The sequence below is a fragment of the Marmota flaviventris genome, chromosome 4 (genome assembly GCF_047511675.1).
Source record: "Marmota flaviventris isolate mMarFla1 chromosome 4, mMarFla1.hap1, whole genome shotgun sequence".
Taxonomy (NCBI): domain Eukaryota; kingdom Metazoa; phylum Chordata; class Mammalia; order Rodentia; family Sciuridae; genus Marmota; species Marmota flaviventris.
In genome coordinates this window covers 34,757,089-34,778,255 of record NC_092501.1, presented here as the reverse complement: position 1 = coordinate 34,778,255, position 21,167 = coordinate 34,757,089, and the positions used below count along the sequence as shown (strand labels likewise).

The following is a 21,167-nucleotide window of genomic DNA, read 5'->3' as shown; positions in this document are numbered from 1 at the left end:
GAAGCTGAGTAAGGGTTACTAGCAAAAAACAATCTAAGAGAACAGGTAATAAAAGATACAATACATTTAAAATTAGTTAGTTGAAAAACAAATACAGAGATCTTAGCTGTGAACACTCTAAAAGTTATGTCCATTATTTTGACAGCAAAAATACAAATACCTAATACTTTATACCCCAACAGAACTATATCCAGGAAAGAAAAAGAGAAGTTATCCTGTTTTTAGCACCCAAGTTTTCTACTTGTTGCAATTAACTTCATCATACAAATTTAAACATCCCTGAATCACAGATCCATTCTTGACCCATTTTGGGGTATAGAGTAAAGTCAACAGCATTAATTATAAAATACTCTGTGGTAAGATGGAACACTATTGCAGCTGAGATAGAGAAGTTTGGTTATAATAAAAGAAAAAAGAAAAAAAGAAATATTAGCTGTCATACCATACAAATTAGTGAAAAAGCAACAATCCATACAAATACTCCAGTTGTAACAAAAGATACTTTTTTCACTAATCTGTGACTAATCTTTCATTCAAACCTTGCAAGTAGAGATGTCACAATACTCAAATATTTAGGTAGGAGCTTTACCCAGTTAAATACCATTTTGTTGCTAATATAATAGATAAAATGAAAACTAGCAGATATTTGCTAATTGCATAAATGCAGTACATTCTGCATTAGCCCATGCCTCACTAACAAGCTATAAAACACAAGATATAGGCAGAAATCTAAGCATAATCTTTATACCACTAAACAAGAAGTTTTCCAATTTCTTTTCTTCTGTTCCTAATCATTTATTTGTAGTTAATGTAAAATTCCAACCAGTAGTACCCAATTTGAGTTAAAATTTTACATCACAACTTGATCTAATCTATATATTATTTACAAAACTGAATACACAGAGCGTACCCAAGAGCCGACTCTGGACACACGTTTCTCCGAGTTATTGATTAACCTCCACTCCGTGGCCACGGAGCTGGAAGAGGCCACCAACGACTAGTAGAAACACACCATCCATCTAGAGCAAGTCATTGGATGTTCCATTTACGCAACACCAGTTTTGCAGTTGTATTTTTTTGTTTTGCTTTTAGTTTTGCTTTAACTTTAGATGCCATTGCAACGACGTGCTGTCTTAACAGCACAGCTTCCCGGTGAGGTGGGTGTTGGAAAAGCAGCAGCAGGAGGGCAGACAGATCATGCACGGGGTGACCCGGTGTGTGGCCGCAATAAAGGGCAAAGGGGCACCATAACAGGAGCAGGCAGGGGTGTGAAGGAAGATGCGGACTGACACGCACAACGTCCACGTACAGTGGTGACGACTGAGTGTGCTTCCAGCCACCCTGTGTGGAGGGAAGAGACAGCACGGGCCAGGCCTGTGCTACACAGAAGGTGGCATTCCCTTAACAACCCCCCCTGACTCATAGACGTCATCACTGTAGATGTATGTAAAGGATTCCGGACAGAAAGGAACCGTCTCACACACGGACAGCAACTGGTGGCAGAATCTCACTCACACACACATACACACACTCAGGACACAGTGAAGAGTTAGAGGGAGAAAGCAATGAAACATTCTGTTGACCTAGCTAGGTTTTACACCCAGTGGGATTTCAGTAAGGGGTGACTTCATTTCAGGGCCACAGATTTGGCTGCACCTGGTGTTGTATAAATCCACTGTGACATCCCTAGAGACCTGTACTGTGACATCCCTAGTCTTACACTAAATCACTTTAATAAAGGAAAAGGCTTGTCAAAATTTCACATGTTCTGCTCATTCTGTCATTTTATTACCCAATTATCCATTACATTTTCCAATCATTTTACATAACCAACCATTTTCATCGTTGTCACACTATTGTAAACCACATCAGCAAGTTAATACATAAAGCTTTGCATTTCAAAAAACTAGACACTTTAGTAACAATATTACAAAGGTTTTAGCTTCAAAAATAACTGAAAATGAAAAAAATAAACTTTTAAAGAATTAGCATCATAAAATTAATTTATTCCAAGTAAAAATACAAAATAATATTATGACATTGACCAGATATGAAAGTCCCTCCCAGAAACAACTCTATTAATGATTGAGAAAGCACTCCTTAAAGAAAATACGAAATAAAATGAAAAATATGTAAATATGTTTAATTTTTTTCTTAGCAAAAAATCTTTCTAAAAATAACAATGAAAATTTGTCTCAGTACAAAGGCTACATTACTATTGAAAAAATACCAGCATGAAGAAAAGGTACATATTTGACAGTAGAAAAATGATTTCAGTGAATCACAATGTCTAAAGTTTGCAATGAAAATAAATCTGCAATAAAGATTTATGCCTTTTTTCTTTTCTTTTTTTTTCTATTTTTTATACAAACAGTACAAACAGTATTGCACATAACAACAAATAGTCGAGGTTAGGTTATAGCCTTCAAAAAATCGACTAGTTCAAGTGTCACATCAAGGAAAGGCCACAACAGGACCTGTGTTACCCAGGGGCTTCCCAGTCAAGTTGCAGGTCAGAACACCTCTGTGTTTTAAAAAATAATTTTTTTGAAGGACCCTCTCTTTTAATATAACATTAAGAACTTGGGGGCACATTTATTTACAAAACAAAAGGGAACATGTTATAATTTAATAAACTAAAAAAGTTCTCTTTAAAAAAATACAAACAGAAGAACTCTTTCACAATCCTGGTCAGTCGTGCACAATCAATGCTTGATTATAAATATACAAATTAAGGGAAAGTAGTTTCCACCATCTATTCACAACTTTCAGCACCAAATGGAGTTTATTTTTGTAACCTAGTCTTTATAACAACGTGTTTTTTTCCTTCACTTTAGCTTTATGCTGTACAATCCTCCAGCTTTGTTTTTTTAATCTCAGTGTTATTTTAGTACATGAAAGAGGGGTGCTTCTTCAAAAAGTTTTGCTTCTTTCACATAATTAGGTAGATTTCTGTAGGTTAGATATGATCTTTAATATTATAGTTATAAAGCTCTAACTTCTTCATTTTCAAAAAACACAAATAAGCATGAAAAAAATAAAGTTACCCATCTGTTAAATCATTTTCTTGCAGAATTAAATTAATATATATTTTTCTGAATAAACTTACTTAGAAAATATCATTTTCTTTCCTATATTTCAAAATTGAGGTATTGCAAAAGATCATGTCAGTCAGAAAGCATGCCTTTTTCCTTAAAAACAAACAAACAAAAAAATCTTCAGCCAACTTTTGAAAACTGTCTAGAATACAAAAAGTAGTAGTGCATAACAAAATTTCTTGTACAGATGAAAAACCAAACCAAACCACAAACATAGAAAAAAACAAACGAACAAACAAAACCACACCTGGGCTGGAAAAAAGCAATTATTACCAAAAAGCCCAGGTCACCTCAATTGGGGAGGATTCTAATAAGCATTTTTAATCCAGTAAAAAACTATTTTGTTTTTCCTTTTTGAAAACAAACTATAGCTTGAGAGCCAGTAATTGCAACTAAACACTGGAGAAAAAAAACAAAAACAAGCAATACTAATTCAAGACAATACAAGGACATCACAGCACATAAAACAGCGACTTAAGTCTATTCTGCAGTGTCACATCCAGTCAGATTGTCCCCAGAATTCCAAAACAGGAAGAAGATTTAAAAAAAAGATTTACATAGTCTCGCGATCATTGTTTGTGTTTATATATTATTACTATCTGCAGCCCAAGAGTGAATGCTAAAAAAATGTCCACGGTAGTACTAGCAGGTCTTAATTCTATTCAAGCTTTACAGGATAAATCCAGGGAATTAAGTAGTTAATTTCTCACCCAGACAACCAACTCTGCCCAGGCCATCTTATTTTATACAGACATTTCTTTAGCATCACCATCACACAACTCTCTTAAAGATGTGCCTAGTTTGTCAATCTGACAACTTATCTCTAGATACTGTATATATTCTTAGTGTTTGTAAGCTAAGATGAGCTCTTTGGTTTTCTGGACAAGGTCTGAAGCTATGTAAAATGGTGCAAGCACTAGGAGATTGTAACTAAGAGCTCATGTGTTACTTAATAATATACCAGTTATGAACTGTCAAGTTCGTTAATGTCTGACACAGAGGCTTTAAACAGTTAAGTTTGATCACAGTTAGACATAATCACTTTACTATATAAAATAAATTGCACAATATATAACAGAGCACCGCAAAGTACTTCATCTACCATCCACAAATTTGCTTTAAGAATATCCTACACCTAGGTTTTATATTGGTTGTAATATAGGTCATTCTGTTATGGGCTCCTCCTATTCAGAAGCATTCCATTTATTGAGGCATGCCTTCCTCCGATCGATTACCAATTCTTTGAATGAAAAAAATCTTGTTTTAAAAAATGAGTATTTTATAGCTTATATAGATTCTTAATTTGTGCATTGTGGGAAGTTTTTATACTAGACATTGGATATAAAATTTATTGCATGCAGCAACCTGATTAAGTAAACATGCAGTCAGAAGTAGTGACCTTCCATTGACGCTTTCTGAAGTCTATTCTGATCTTCTTTCGGCAGCTGACTCTCTATCCCTAAATCATAAGAGTGTGTTGTTGGGTTTTTGTTTTTGTTTTAATTGATACCTTAGCCTGAATAGAGTATTATGGTATTAATAATACCATTTTAATAGCAGCAAAAGCTATTGCAGCATAAATTTACATAACACTAAAAGATCTAACCAAAATCCTCAGCAAAACAAAAATCAAACATGAAGGGAAAATAAAGATCCAGCTTATGAGGTATCCTTACAAGTCAAAATACAGAGCAACTAAAGGCTTATTTTCATTAGGGTTATCCTTATTCTAAATGACCCCAACTAATGATTGCTGAATTGTGAAGGTTTTGCTACATCTGCCACCTACTCACGAGTATTACCTTTGGTAAGTCTTGTCCTAGGGGCAACTCTCTAAGTTTCTGAAAATAAGTGCATGCTCCAGTTTCAAAACAACAACAAACAAAGGAATCACAGACGTCAACCTGATGGCCGCTGATGAGAATGGCAGTCTACGTACAGTCACGAGTGACAAATCAGGTGTAAGAAATTAAGGTACCAAGCAGACAAAGGTGTGAATCAAAGTGCAAATCAGTACCGTTATACACTCTGCAGTTTTGCATTATACTGGACACTGAGTTCAGTAATATGACTGTAAATAATAATAATAGTAATAAAAAGACCCATTTCTTCTTTAAAAATCGAGAACGAATGCACAGATTTCCAGAACGCTGTAAGCCCTGAGGCAGTGCCCTCTCTTTTCCCTCCTTGTTATCTACTCCAGTACTTGTGGCTGGGTCGGCCCTGGGCTCAGCTCCAGCGGAAGGGGACGTGACGAGGGCGGTCGCCTCCCTCCTTCACCAGCGGTTTGTGGAACTCCCGCCCGGCACGGGAATGTATGCTCGCCCAGCAGTATTCGCAGTAATACTGCAGACAGGTGACGTTGGCACAGAAGAACGGGGCAAACTTCCCACCACAGCGTGTGCCCTGGCACTCATCACACATCTGATCATCCAGCACATATGGCTTCACTTCCACCTGGACCCAGAGAGGAGAGAGGGGAAAATGGGTTAGCAATGTTTTTCACATTTCTCCCTTTTGAGAGTTTAGAAGCGGCTTAATGATTTGCCACCACTTGGAACTCCACTAATAAGGACAGTAGCCAAGACGGTGGGCTTTGGAATCAGCTCCTTGGTGCACTAGCTGTGTGGGATTAGGCAAATTCTTGACCTCTCTGTGCTTCTGTTGGCTTTATCTGGATAACTGTAAAACAGGTGTAACATTTATACACATGTGATGTTGCAGTGTCTGCATCAGCGGTTGAAGACTGGCAGGCAGGGCATTATCTATTCAGGGTTCCAGCTGAATAGACAGCTTGAAGCTTACTGTGTTGTTACTGGATGAGGATTTATTTTTTGCACCAGGGATTGAACCCAGAGGCACCAAACCACTGAGCCATCTCCCCAGCCCTATTTATTTATTTATTTATTTTGAGATAGGGTCTTACTAAGTTGCTGAGGCTGGCTTTGAACTTGCAATCCTCCTGCCTCAACCTCCTGAGCCACTGGGATAATAGGCCTGCACCCCTTACCCCCAGCTGGCCAAGAGTTTTGAGGGATCTAGTCAACAAAGTGTGTCATAATACCCATCATGACTGTCTCTAGGCCAGAGACACAGTGATGCCTTATTGATCAGCTTCCTGAGTGAGTAATGGATTCCTCATAAATTACTTTTCCCAGAGGCCATTTTCCCCTTCTGGTGCTTAAACATCTTGAATTTTGAATTTTTTGGTGAAAAGCTTACTAAAATATATTATCCATCCTGCCCCAGTCTATGCAGGAGACATTATGGATGTTCTTTGAAGTGTACCAGGTAATATAGTGCCATGGGTGATTTTCACTTTTGCTTTCATTCCCTTAGAATCTTGCTATCTGCTGCCATGTCCAATAACACCCTTCAAACCCCCTGTATAAGTTTGTGATTTCCAATCATTTTCATTAAGCTTACTAAAAGGGGCACACTAAATGCCAGTCAAATGACTCTTAAAAGCCCCAGAATAAAGGATGTGGGTTTTGGAGTGCTGCTGCACTCTCTGAGGCCTTTCCTGGACACTTTCTGAGGGCTAAGTGATGCTAGGTGTTGATCACCCAAAGATGAGACACACACCAGGACTCAAAATGATCCCAACCCAGATGTGCAAGGCTGCTACAGCAACCTGTCAGAAGGCAACAGCCAAGCTGACTCTGCAAATTTACATAAATTTAAGAGAACAACTACATGAAGAATACTCTTTAGGCTGTCCCACACTAAAAGAGGGTAATTATTTTGGCTCATGTGGATTTACTCACATGACTGGTATTTATGGATTGCTTATTCCTTGGCAGGCCCTATATTAAAACTGAAATGAAACACAGAAGATGACACAAGTTCTTCCCTGAAATAATTTATGGCCTAGGACAGTTTCTTCAAGTTTCAGAAGGACCCGACTCCCTTGGAGATCTTACGTGACACTGTTGAAGGGAGGCCATAATTCTTAGTAGAGATGTCCTAAACGTCCATACATAGTTTTTGCCATATTCCAATGCTACTTGGACCATTACCAGATATATTAAATGACTATCCAAATTAATTCCACTTTTTCTAATAAATAAACACAACAAAATAAAAACTGGTTTCTCTTTTCATCACCTAAATCACCTGGAATATCAAGCCATGACACTTTGGAAACATCAGTCTGGTGGGAATCTCATTACTGAACTATATAAAACTCCAAAGGCTCCAGGCCCATGCAAAGCCAATTGCATGGCCAAACTGACCCTTTCCTTCAGAGGGACTTGCAGGCACAGGAATGATAACTACCTTCAGAGATACCTGGATTACTATCCCACATGCCTGAAGGAGGTGGTCATGTCCAAGGATACTGAAGAGCATGTATAATTTACTGATGAGCTGATGACCACTAAGGATAAGTGGGACTGATGAGAGCTTGGACAAGTGGCTACAGAAGATAGACAAGGAGAATAATATGTTTAAAATGATACAGACAAAAAGAAATTCATACCTAAATAAAACTGATTTCACACTTAAGTTTTTTATTTCTAACAAGCTGGAGAAATGTTTGTCTGCGGTCATTTTGTTATCAGTCAACAAAGTGACCTCCCAGAGTTTATAAAACAATGACTGAACAACTCTCAGTGGCAGAGAGAGTACATCAAGAGACCATACACTATTCAAGGTGCTGAATTTCCTGTCCTTGGACATGAAATAAGAGGGAGGTACTGGCCAATGTCAGGAGCGGTTTGAATTATATGCTAAAGGCCATATTAAGGACAATCAAAGACTAGCCCTTGATGTAAGTCTGCCCTTTGAAGAGAAGAACCAAATAAACCATCCCAGTGCAAGTAAGGCATGCTTATTGGTAGATGGAAGCCAAGTAGAAGCAACCATTTCAAATAATGGATTTGGAAAAGTCAAGTTGGAAAAAGAAGGCTGTAATTTGATAGGAAGAAAAGTAAGGCTTGCACCTCTTCATACAGACTCACAGCCCAAATACATGCTGTAAGCCAGGGCGTAAAGGAGAGGTAGTCAAACAGTAGCACACACCAGCATGGCTTTAACTCCAAGAATCACTCACCAGGAGGCCAATGAAAGGACAAACCTGACCTAAGGATCAGATTATAAAAAAAAAATGAACTGGAGCCTGTGGATGGGAAAGGCAGAAGAGAAGATGTACAGAACAGCCACGCTACAGGGGGGAACAAACAAAGAAGGGGCACCTCTGTTCTTAAGATAAATACAGCACACAGACCTTGAGTAAGAGAATACTGCTTCCAGGTGATGACCAGAAAGAAGAGTGAATGAGAAGTAGGATAGAGGTTACTGAAAGATTCATACCATCTCCTTCTCCTGACTTCAAGGGAGGGGCTCTCATCATCACATTTCGGGTGAACTACTGGACACTAGGGTTTGAGTGATTGTGCCTTCTCTCTCCAGCTGCCCAGAGATCCAGGGTCAATGCCAAGAGCACTATGGCAATGTCAGGTTTTATCACTAGAGGCACATGTTTGGACCAAAGGAAAGGATAATCAGCTGTCCTCTGGCAAAGAAACCTTGACTCTGGTTTTCCATTCTGAGACCCACACTTCAGAAGGACACATTGTCAGAAGGACCTTACTCTCTTGGAAATCCGATGTGACACTGCTGAAAGGAGGCCATAGTGCTTAGTAGAGACATCTATAACTTGGCCGAGACATTCACGGCACTTCTGGGATAAGAAGCAGCAACTGCAGCTTGGGGCTGCCTAACAGATTACTGTTCAATGTGAGCCCAACACACCATGTGTGAGCTATATAGGTTAAAGGGAGAACTAAACCTTGATAATAAGGAATTTAATTTCTTTGAATTTTTTAACTTTCTAGGCTTCTTGGAGAGATCAGACCACAAATGGTGGCCATAAAGAGACACAAGAAATCAGTTAATGATAACATCAGGAAGCTGCTGATGCAAAATCTTTAACAGCTAAAGGCAACCCAACAGTGCTAAGTCTAGCACACGCTGACCAGAGCCCATATGCCAGGACAGATAATGTCATCCATGTTGGGTAATGAGTACATTAGTTAAGTGGGTTGCAAATAAATTACCTAGACAAGAGTATTTGTAAATGAAATGTTAGAGTACTTTTTCCAGCTAATAGGGAGAAATTTCAATCCAAATTAACTATTTTTTAAAATAAATTCCTAAGGTCTAAGAAAATCTGAGGGAACATGTCACCTCAAATAAGAATGCTGAATTCCCTAACAGCTACATTTAAACAGTTAATCTGGGACCCTGAGAATCAAGCCAGCAGTCCCTTTAGAATCTGTACAAGTCATAGTTTTAACTCACACTGGATTCTGCCTGGCCTTTAAAAAACTGGATCAACCAAAGCCACAAAGTATGTCTCTTTGTAGTTAAATCAGATGGACATCAGTAATAATTCATTAAAGTTTTGTTCATATATACACTATGCAATGGCTAGGGAAAGAACAGCACTGAATACTTAAAGTTGTTTACTTATTTAAAGAAAAAGCTTTTAAAAAGTTAAGGGCAGGGTATAAGTGTCCCTATTTCTACATTGGACCCCGGTGTGATCCTGGCTCACTAAGCAGGCCATTTCCTATCACCTGGTACAATGGTGCTTCTTGGAAAAACATTTAATTTGGAGTGCTCAAAGCTTTCAAACATGATCTTCTTGGCATGTGTCACAGAGTACATCCATCCAGGCCTAAAAATCACAGCAGACTCACTGACATTCCCATTCAACACATCTTTCCAGTTGCTGAAGGAGGTCTTCCAGCAGCTGACAATACTAAGAACGTCTAACATAAACATGAGTTTTTGGTTTTTCCATCTGTCTATGAGCCAGAATCCTGCTATTTAGAAGATGACAGATCACAGGAAATCAAAGTAGCAACATGAAAATAGCTTTTCCTTAGCAACGAAGTTATGCACAACCTTCCAGACATGGCAAATTCAGTTATTAATTTTAGAAGTGACTTGGGGTAGTTTTTTGTTTGTTTGTTTGTTTTTCAGTTGTAAATGGACAGAGTGCTTTTATTTGTTTATTTATATGTGATGCTGAGGATCGAACACAGTGCCTCACACATGCCAGGCAAGCACTCTGCCACTGAGCTGCAGCCCCAACCAGGGTAGTTTTTTTTTTTTTTTTAATCCATAGGGGAAATGGTTTGGATTTTGTTTTCAAAAATTTATAGAGGATGGGCCTTACCATTATTCATTCATTGAGATGGTAGGGAATGAAAGGTTTGAAATGATCCTTGTTCCTTTCCCACAGTTCAAAATATGCTTATTGTGTGGCAGGGTTCTGTGTCAACACCTCTTCCATATGTTTATAGAGTGCAGAGATCTGTGAGCACTCTAGCCTGAAGATTTCTCTTTCTGGAAAACTGATGGGTCAGCTGACAGTACCCTGCACAGGGCAGACTGACCCTCCTGCACCTAGTTTCCTCCGTGCTGACTGGGAATGGGGTTGGAGATGTAGTGATTAATCAGCTCACAACCAAGTGCTAGTAACAGAAGAGTGTATCATGAAGAACAATTGATTGGAAAATGGTTAAAAATCTTAACTGAGTAATTGTTGTGTCAGCTCCTTGTCAGGGTGTACAGAAGCACAGCACCATGGCTAGGTCACAATTCACAGGCCTCAGTTTGGACCAGCTCCTCCAAATAAGCAGCACTCACCAAGAAATTGCTAACTGACAGATACCGACTAACATCTGAGGTTAAAGAATGCTGACTTTTCTGAGGCAATTATATAGAAAATGGAGATTTATGCTCAGATAGGAGAGGAAAAATATAATATTGTAACCACTCTAAAAGAATTTTCATATTAAAGATTGCTCATAATTCCAAGGGAGGACACACGACAAAACAGGTAGAACAGGCCAGGAAAAATCAGGACTCACAACTAGGAAGGAGGGCCTTGACACAAATGTCCCATTCCATTCAAAGAAGATTTTTCTCTAGATGACCCAAATTCCTTTAAAAACCTATTTCTAGTCAAAGGCTATGAGATGCCCAGTGTTTCAAAATAAGCCCAGGTAGAATTAGTTCAGATGATAGTCTCATTTCTGGGTATTAATTCCTCCCAAGGGTCAAGTCAAACCCAACTATAGACACAGTTAGGACACTTTCAAGCCAGATCAGGCAGGGCAGGTGACAGCAACAGGACAAAGGCTGGGTTGTAGGAGTCCCAACCAAGGTTAGGAGTACTAACAGTCCTGGGATGAGTCAGCAGAGCCCTCACTCCTGTTGCTACTTAATCATCCTATCTACTCCAGCTGTGGCCAGGGACAAAGTGTAATATTATCAATATTTCTGTTAGTAGGTTTCTAGGTCTTCACATAGGCTAAAAATATAACACCTTTCAGAGTTTTTACAAATTCAGGCTCAATGTGTTTCCGAGAGAGAGAGAGAGAGAGAAAGAGAGAGAGAGAGAGAGAGAGAGAGAGAGAGAGAGAGAAAACATGACAATTAAATATATGAAGATTAAGGTGCTGGCAAAGAAAGGTACAAAAGATAACATCTCATTAAATTGGAAAATTTAAATAGCATGCTAATCATAGCAAATGTCCTGTGCTGTGGCTTAGTTATCACAGTGTTCTTTAAGCATCAGAAAGCCTCAACTTGGCTAACTGAAAGCCACTATCTCTAGGCCTCAATATTAAACTAAAATAGAGTCAAGGGAACACTATTTGTCAAAGGCATTTCAAGCCTATTTTTTCTTGTTATATAGACACAATGTAGATGATATTTTAGAAAGATGCAACAAATAATCTCGATTAGTCAAAAAATAAGGAATTAAAAATATAGGGCTGGGGTACAGCTCAGTGGTGGAGTGCTTGCCCAATATGTGCAAGGACCTAGGTTCCATCCCCAGCACGCGCACGTGCACACACACACACACACACACACACGTATAACTACTCCAGGACTCTAATCTGAGCAGGAAAGATGGAAAAGAAAAAAGAAAGTAGAAAAAGCTGAAAGCAGCATTTTCTCAACTGGGTTCTCTAGGACATTATTCTCAAGACATGTACGCTTCAGAAGAATTTTATGATCAAAAAACTTGGTGAAAATTGCATACTATCTCCTTCTTGGATCTTTACAATAAAAATTAATATGTAAAAAAATTCTAATATGTCCTAAAATAAACCAGCCTAACTTTCTTTAAGTAAGCACTTTTAAATTCATTTAACTCAGAAACAGATTTAAAAAATAAACTAGGTATTAAAATCCCAAAGACTCATGTTTTAGGAAGCACACATTGGGAAATAATTACTTAGGGGAACTAATTCTAGGAACAAATTCCCAGGTAAGACAGACTTCCTTCTGAAAGTTCCTCCTCCTTATTTGAAAATACTCAAATAATAAACCGACTTTACCCCTATCTTGCCTGAAATATTTAACCTCCTTACTCACCTGAAATTCCAATAAATTGTCTTTAATAAACATCTTCTAGAACATGTCAAATATTAATCATTCATAGTTTCACATAAATCAGTGTATTATCAGTGTTACCATATATCAATAAAATGCTTTAGTTTTCAAAAGCACTTTCATTCTCTCTCAGTGTGTTCTTTTTCTTCCTTTAAGATATATCACAAATGGTACAGTTGAGACTAAAATCCCAGATTGGTTGATTCTACTCTAGTATCTCTTCTACCAGTAAAAAGGTTTCAATGAGCTGAATTAGGAGACTATAATCAATATCTACTACATGATGCACTTAAAATTATAAAAACCTAATGTGCAGATTTCTAGGAGACAATGTGACTCTTATGACAATATGACAATAAGTGTTAATGAGTAGCTGGGAGGAGTCTCAAATTTTTATAAGCAAATTGTTTATTTCAATATAATAGTGTTTTGGCTTGACTAAGGGAAAGTCAACTGACTCTACCCTTCACAAATTTTCTTATGACCTCACAAAGTAGACAAAGGAATAGGAAAATGGCTATGTAAAAAGATTACCCATTTTCAATGATTTTGTTTTTCACACTACAAAAATCTTTCAGACATAGTGACCCAGACTTGAGTTACAAAGAAAACTTGATTTAACAGACCTTTCACATCTAGAGTGTTCATTTGGCATTACTTCTAAAAATATCACTAAAACAGACAGAATGAGTGCAGGAACCATCTTTGGCTCTTGTTGTATTTAAATATTTTTAACTGTTCCAGTTTTTCACAGAACCACTATTCCAAAGAATATAAGAAAAATTAATCCTAACTTCTATTCCATTTCAGGTGCAAAATATTTTCATTATCAGAGGAAAGATACTGGTAAAAACACTTATTTCTAGACTAGAAAAAAAAAATCCTTCAATCCTTTCCATCCCTACCCACCCACCCATCCAGTACTAAGGATTGAACCCAGGGGTGCTCTACCACTGAGCTACATCTCCTAGCCCTCTTTATTTTTCTTTCAAGACAGGGTCTCACTAAATTGCCCAGATTGGCCTCAAACTTGCAATCCTCCTGCCTCAGCTTTCTAAGTGATTGGAATTACACGAATGTACCACTGAGACCATATATAAAAAAAAATCTTTCAATCCTTTAAACAGAAATATCTAGGTGTTTACATCTATAAAAGTAACTTTTAAGTCTCTACATGTGTGTGTCTTGGCTAACATCCAAACAGTGTATGTTAGTAGACTGGCACATATGTTATTTTTTTTTTCAGTGCCAACTTCAACTATTTTGTTATTAAGGGGCTGAGTAGGTACTTTAAAAGAAGCCAACAATTAGCCTTGAACAGATGGTTAGGCAATAGCACAATTTAAATAGATCAGACTCAGCAATAATACAAATTAATCAGTGTAGCCTAAGAACTTCCCAAGCACTTCTTCAACTATCATTATTTATTGTGCAATAAACTTACACTAGTGTACTTACACTAGTGTTCTGACTACAATAGGACAATGAAATTGAGCCCCTAAAAGGAAGAAGCTAGCCCAAAGTCACACCAAGATTGAGAAAAGCCAAGAGTAGATTCAGGTTTCCCAATTCTTAAGCAGTACTCTTTTTTTTTTTTTTTTTTTTTTTCTCCTCTGTAGTAATAGTTCTTTGGGAGGCGGGGATAGAGAAGGGCATAGGGTCTATCCCCTCTAACACTCTAATGGTCATGCCATAAATGCCCCACCCAATTAGTGTTCAAGGGAGCATCTGTTACTCATAAGAGTGTATCATCTGCAGAAGAAGCAGCAGATACACTGGGAAATGCTGTGCTGAGCACTACACCACCTCAATATTGTCAACTGACTAATTGGCCAATAAGTAGTGAATGTGAGCCTTTAAATTTAGACAATATAATCCTTAATTAACTTACTTCAAGATGTTCATTTTTCCTTGGAAGTAAAAACTGAAGCATGCATTCTATGTCATTTACAATAATAATTTTCTAAGGGTCATCATGACACTGAAAATGACAAATATTTTCGCTTTATAATCCAGTGAAGTTACCTTGGTTCACACCAACTTGAACAAGGTTCTACATGAAGACTTCATAAACTTGAAAAGTCAAAGAAACACAAAAATCACAGAAAAAATTCAAACTTATTTTGTTAATGTTCAAAATGATCTACAGACACCTAGAAATTACTGATAACTCCTTTGTGACTTGCTCTATGCAATGTGTATTTTCCTGAAAAGTTATCTGAAGCACTGGAACATAAACTGCAACAAAGAGCCTATGATCTCAGAGACTCCTCACCCAGGCTTGTAGAAAAAGGATTCCATGGAAGAATTGGGTTTGAAGAAACATTAGGCCCTGTGTGGGCAGCACAGCTAAGTCCCACGAGTAGGAGCAGCTCTGTCCTTATTTGTTAGGTAGGAATCTTGAGAACATCTCCAAATATCTCCTAGATTCTCTCCTCTGTTGCAAAATAAAGGGGCTTGGACCAGGTTAGGCCTAAGTTTTTTTTTTTTTTTAATATTTATTTTTTAGTTTTTGGCAGACACAACATCTTTGTTTGAATGTGGTGCTGAGGATCGAACCCGGGCCGCACGCATGCCAGGCGAGCGTGCTACCACTTGAGCCACATCCCCAGCCCCTAGGCCTAAGGTTAAGTCCAGCTTTAGTGTATTATTAAGTGTCAAAGAATATTTTTTGATATTCTAAATAGCCAAACCAAATTTTTAAAATTTTATTTTATTTTTTATTACACAAGCGAATGTTCTTAACCAAATAGAAAAGAAAACTGCAAAGTGCACTCTGGTGGACAGATGGATGCACCAAGAGTTAGTAGAAAAAGAATTCCCACTGGGCCATCTCTCAAATGATCAGCTATTCATTCAATAAATCACTCACTCATTTATTCAAAAATAATCAAAGTTTATCTACTACGTATCACATTTTGAGTATACAGTTACTAATCTGAAAAAATATAGTCACCGTCCTCCTGTATATTCTAACAGAGTAGATGGACGTTAAACAAAGCAATATTTCATTACAGTGATATTTAATGCCACAAAAGGAATAATAGATGGTAATATGATAATTTATGGAGGTATAAGTTCCAGTGGAAGAAGGATTCCTAAATTATCATAATTAAGCTGATACCTGAAGGAAAAGTTGAGTATTAGCCAGGCAGTGCTGTAATAAGTACAATGACCCTGAGAAAGAAAAAGGCCATTGTGATTGGCTTAAGACAAGGAAAGAAGAAGGGAGAGCTGAGGCGAAGTATATAGCACATGAAGGTTATTTGGGAAATTCAAGGATTTTTTTACCTTTATCTGAAAGGCAGTAGAGCAGAATCAAAAGGTTTAAAGGAGAGGAGTGACTTGTTTCAAATCAGGATTTTAAAAGATGACTCTGCTTTGAAAAGAATGAGTTGGTGATGGGATAAAACCGATGGGGGCACCAACAGGGAAACTAGTAAATGTCCAGGTAGGAGATGACTAAATGTCCAGTATCCCTGACAGCCTTCCATGGCTGCTTCCAGTCCTTGCTGTTCCATATATCATCTTAATTTATTCTACGCATATTTGAATGCCTGCTGTGTGCCAAGCATTTCCACTCAGACCTCTGGGCACAAGTGGCAGAATCAAGATCATGGCAGCTTTATAAGTAACTACCAGAAGAAGCCCGTTCCACCTCTGTTAGTCCTCCTGCAGTTAGTCATGCCACAGCAGAAAGTCACTGATATGTTGGAGGACTTATCAACCTGTCCAACAAGGGGACTCTAATCACACTATAGCAGGATTCAGAAGTTTGCCCCAAGAGCCTGGGTTATTCTGTTTCTCTGACTTTGAAGATGACAGCTTAAATAAGAAGGATCCTCACTCTATGATGAGCTGACTGAAAAAACATGTGCCCCTCCTGCACTGTGGTATTGTAAGTTGATTATGGCACATTTAAAAGCTCTGTTAAAATACCTCTATGTTCTAAAATCGATTGTGATGATGGTTGCACAACTATGTAAATGTGCTAAAAATATTTAATTGTATACTTCAAAAGAGTGAATTATATGTTATTTGATTACCATAAAACAGCTGAATAAAGCCGTTACAAACCATCTCTTTCTTAAGTACCATATTATGTGTGGGTAAAATGATAACAGAGATGAAAATGCTAAAACTCACAGGATTGACTGTTCCTATAAATGTTGCATATTAACATATATTATTTTGAGAAAAAGAGGGAACACTTCTAAACTCATCCTATGAGGCCAATATCACCCTGATTCCAAAAACAGACAAAGACACATCAAAGAAAGAAAACTTCAGACCAATATCTCTAATGAACATAGATGCAAAAATTCTCAATAAAATTCTGGCAAATTCAATACAAAAACATATTAAAAATATAGTGCACCATGATCAAGTGGGGTTCATCTCAGGGATGCAAGGTTGGTTCAACATATGGAAATCAATAAATGTAAATAATCACATCAATAGACTTAAAGATAAGAATCATATGATCATCTCAATAGATGCAGAAAAAACATCTGACAAAATACAGAATGCCTTCATGTTCAAAAGACTAGACAAACTAGGGATAACATATCTCAACATTATAAAAGCCATCTATGTTAAGCCCAAGGCCAATGCCAATATCATTCTAAATAGAGAAAAATTGAAACCATTCCCTCTAAAAACTGGAACAAGACAGAGATGCCCTCTTTCACCACTTCTTTTTTTTTTTTTTTTTTTGGTGCTGGGGATTGAACCCAGGGCCTTGTGCATGCAAGGCAAGCACTCTACCAACAGAGGTCTATCCCCAGGCCTTTTCTTTCACCATTTCTATTTAACACAGTTCTTAAAACTCTATCCAGCGCAATTAGACAGACAAAAGAAATTAAAGGGATATGGATAGGAAAAGAAGAGCTCAAACTATCACTATTTGCTGACAATATGATTCTATACCTAGACGATCCAAAAAATTCCACCAGAAAACTTCTAGAACTAATAAATGAATTCAGCAAAGTAGCAGGCTATAAAATCAACACCCATAAATAAGTACATCAGTGACAAATCCTCTGAAAGAGAAACTAGGAAAAATACCCCATTTATAATAGCCTCAAAAAAAAAAAAAACCACTTTGGGAATCAACTTAATGAAAGAGGTGAAAGACTTCTACAATGAAAACTACAGAATGCTAAAGAAAGAAATTAAAGCAGACCTTAGAAGATGGAAAAATCTCCCTTGTTCTTGGATAGGCAGAATCAATATTGTCAAAATGACCATACTACCAATTGCCCAATACAGATTTAATGCAATTCCAATCAAAATCCCAATGACATTTCCTCATAGAAATAGAGCAGTCATGAAATTCATCTGGAAAAATAAGAGACCCAGAATAGCCAAGGCAATCCTTAGCAAGAAGAGTGAAGCAGGTGACATCACTATACCAGATCTTAAACTATACTACAGAGCAATAGTAAGAAAAACGGCATGGTATTGGCACCAAAATAGGCTTGTAGACCAATGGTACAAAATAGAGGACACAGAGACAAACCTATATAAGTACAATTATCTCATAGTAGACAAAGGTGCCAAAAACATATATTGGAGAAAAGATGGCCTCTTCAACAAATGGTGCTGGGAAAACTGGAAATTCATATGCAACAAAATGAAATTAAGCCCCTATCTCTCACCATGCACAAAACTCAACTCAAAGTGGATCGAGGACCCAGGAATTAAACCAGAGATCCTGAGCCTAGTAGAAGAAAAAGGAGGTTCATCATTTCAGATTAGGCCCTGACTGATTTAACATGACTCCTATAGCACAAGAAATAAAATCAAGGATCAATAAATGGGATGGATTCAAACTGAAAAATTTCTTCTCAGCAAAAGAAACAATCAATGAAGTAAAGACAGCCTACAGAATAGGAGCAAATTTTTACTACATACACATCAGATACAGCACTAATCTCTAGGATATATCAAGAACTCAAAAAATTTAACACCAAAAAACCAAATAACCCAATCAACAAATGGGCCAAGGAACTAAACAGACACTTCTCAGAAGAAGATATACAACTGATCAACAAATATATGAAAAAATGTTCAACATCTCTAGCAATCAGAGAAATGCAAATCAAAACTACTCTAAAATTTCATCTCACTCCAGTAAGAATAGCAGCTATTAAGAATATTAAACAGGGGCTGGGGTTGTGGCTCAGCGGTAGATCGCTCGCCTCGCACATGTGAGACCCTGGGTTCGATCCTCAGTACCACATAAAAATAAATAAGTGAAACAAAGGTATTGTGTCCAACTACAACTAAAAAATAATTTTTTTTAAAAAAAGGAATATAAACAACAATAAGTGTTGGCAAAGATGTGGAGAAAGAGGCACTCATACATTGCTGGTGGGACTGCAAATTGGTGCAAACAATCTGGAAAGCAGTATGGAGATTCCTTGGAAAACTTGGAAAGGAACCACCATTTGACCCAGCTATCCCATTCCTCAGTACCCAAAGAACTTAAAAACAGCATACTACAGGGACTCAGCCACATCAATGTTTATAGCAGCTCAACTTATAATAGCTGAACTATGGAACCAACCTAGGTGCCCTTCAACACATGAATGGATAAAGAAAATGTGGTATATATACACAATGGAATATTATTCAGCATTTAAAAGAGAATAAAATCATGGCATCTGCAGGTAATTGGATGAAGTTGGAGAATATCATGCTAATTGAAGTAGCCAATCCCCAAAAACCAAAGGCCGAATGTTTTCTCTAATATATGGATGCTAATCTATAGTGGAGGTGTAGGGGTGAGGGCATGGGAGGAATGGAGGAACTTTGGATAGGACAAAAGGGAGGGGGCATGGAGGTAGGAAACATGGTGGAATGAGATAGACATCATTACCCTAAGTACATGTATAAAGACACGAATATTGAGACTCTACTCTGTGTACAACCAAAGACATGAAAAATTGTGCTCTACATGTGTACTATGAATTTAAATGCATTCTGCTGTCATGAAAACAAATTAGAATAAATAATTTTTAAAAAAGAATTTAAAAAAACATATTATTTTGTATTCACACAAAAGTCTCTAAGATGGTACAAAGAAATCAAGTCTATATAGGTTGCATTTTCCCTATAAACTACTCCATCTAAGAGTGTGGCAACAATAATAAATAAATAAATTCTCAAAAAAAGATGTCTCTTTTGAAAAAAAGTTGGTTAGACACAAAAGAAGTAGAGAAAATATACCAGTCAATTTCTTTTGCATGTACCTTCCACTGTTTATACAGGAAAGGTGCAACCTGAGAGCACACAACTCAGATAGCCTATGACTTCTAGGTTCCAGACACTTAAACGAATTGTCTGGCCTGATGGTTAGGCATTGCTGCACAGAGGTAGTCTCACCTACTCTTCTCTGGGAAAGAGTAAAAGGGATAGGACTGCAAACAAAACCCTTAAAATGCCAGGGATAGTAAAAAAAAAAAATTCAGATTCCACTGAATCTCCATTTATAATGTTGCAGAGATCAAAGAGGGCTCCTTTGAGTAGAAAGGTTATAAATGTTTACACTATTTAAAATAGCTTAAAGGCAACTCCAGGGTCACAGGTGAAGGAAGGAGAGAATAACAGGAATTTTCAATAGCAAATAAAAGAGTGTGTAGATATAGGTGGACACTGGCCCTTGACAAATAAAATATTTCAGAATCTTCACTATGACTGTTGCTAAAAATCTGGAAGGGTTATTCAGAAATAAAGATATGCTTAATGACAAAAATTCTCTGTTGACCATCATGAGCAGACAATTATTTTTTCTGAGAAAGAAAAATGGCATTACTGAAGGAAGTACTAATGTGCTTGGTATATATGACAGAAACTCTCTGGAAAGTTCAAATTAAAGCTTTGGCAGAAAGATGAATAAAAATAAAACTATTAATGAACCTAAAGTGCACATATGAAGTTAAAAGAGGCTCAAAATGCCAAGGACAACAAAATGTTGTGTTGAGTGTATTCAATAAAAACACAACAGAACAGAATAATAGTTTAGTGGAAGAGAGTATAATGTTTATAAATGGATAATGAAAAATGGGTCCAACTCAAGATGGAAGCTGGCTTCCACATCTGATAATAAAGAAAATGTTCTCTATACTGGTCAAGACAAACAAAGCACAAGAAAGCAAAGCTCATGCCTCCAGGCCCTGAGGCAAGGAAGGTGAATATAGGGAACTCTGCCACTTTCATCAGGTCTCCCATTCAGATGACTCTAGGGAAATGGAGCCCCCCCAGGTTCTCTTTTGTCATTCCCAGAATCTACCTCCTATACAGTCACTGACTTTAGCTTCAAAGGGGAACCAAGAAAGCTTCTTTCATATAACTCAAGGCTCTTCTGGTTAAGTTTTTTTGTTTGGGTTTTAGTGATAGGTGCAACAGTAATGTCAATATAAACAATCTGCCATATCAGATTGCCAAATATACAGGCATGAACAAGTCCACCAGCAACAGAAGTTAGGAAAACCTCCACCACATGTTAATTTAAGAAAAGTTTATCGGGCATCTCAGACCAAATCAAGCAATGGGTAAGCACTAGGGATCAGGGAAAGAATAAGACAGATACTATGCCCATTCCTGTGGAGCTTACAGTCTAGCAGGGGGATTACTATTATAAAAGAG

The 21,167-nt window shown here is 37.4% G+C and overlaps 1 protein-coding gene across 6 annotated transcripts in view; it reads right to left on the bottom strand.

Moving 5' to 3' along the window:
• Positions 1 to 1,764: 1,764 nt before the first annotated feature.
• Positions 1,765 to 21,167, bottom strand: part of Cpeb3 (cytoplasmic polyadenylation element binding protein 3) — a 188,287-nt gene continuing 168,884 nt past the window's right edge. For all 6 annotated transcript variants that reach the window (XM_071611094.1, XM_071611093.1, XM_071611090.1 and 3 more), the window contains exon 10: positions 1,765 to 5,555. In XM_071611094.1, coding sequence (XP_071467195.1) covers positions 5,328 to 5,555 — 228 coding nt within the window. In that variant the 3' untranslated portion in view covers positions 1,765 to 5,327. The remainder of the gene's footprint in view (positions 5,556 to 21,167) is intronic.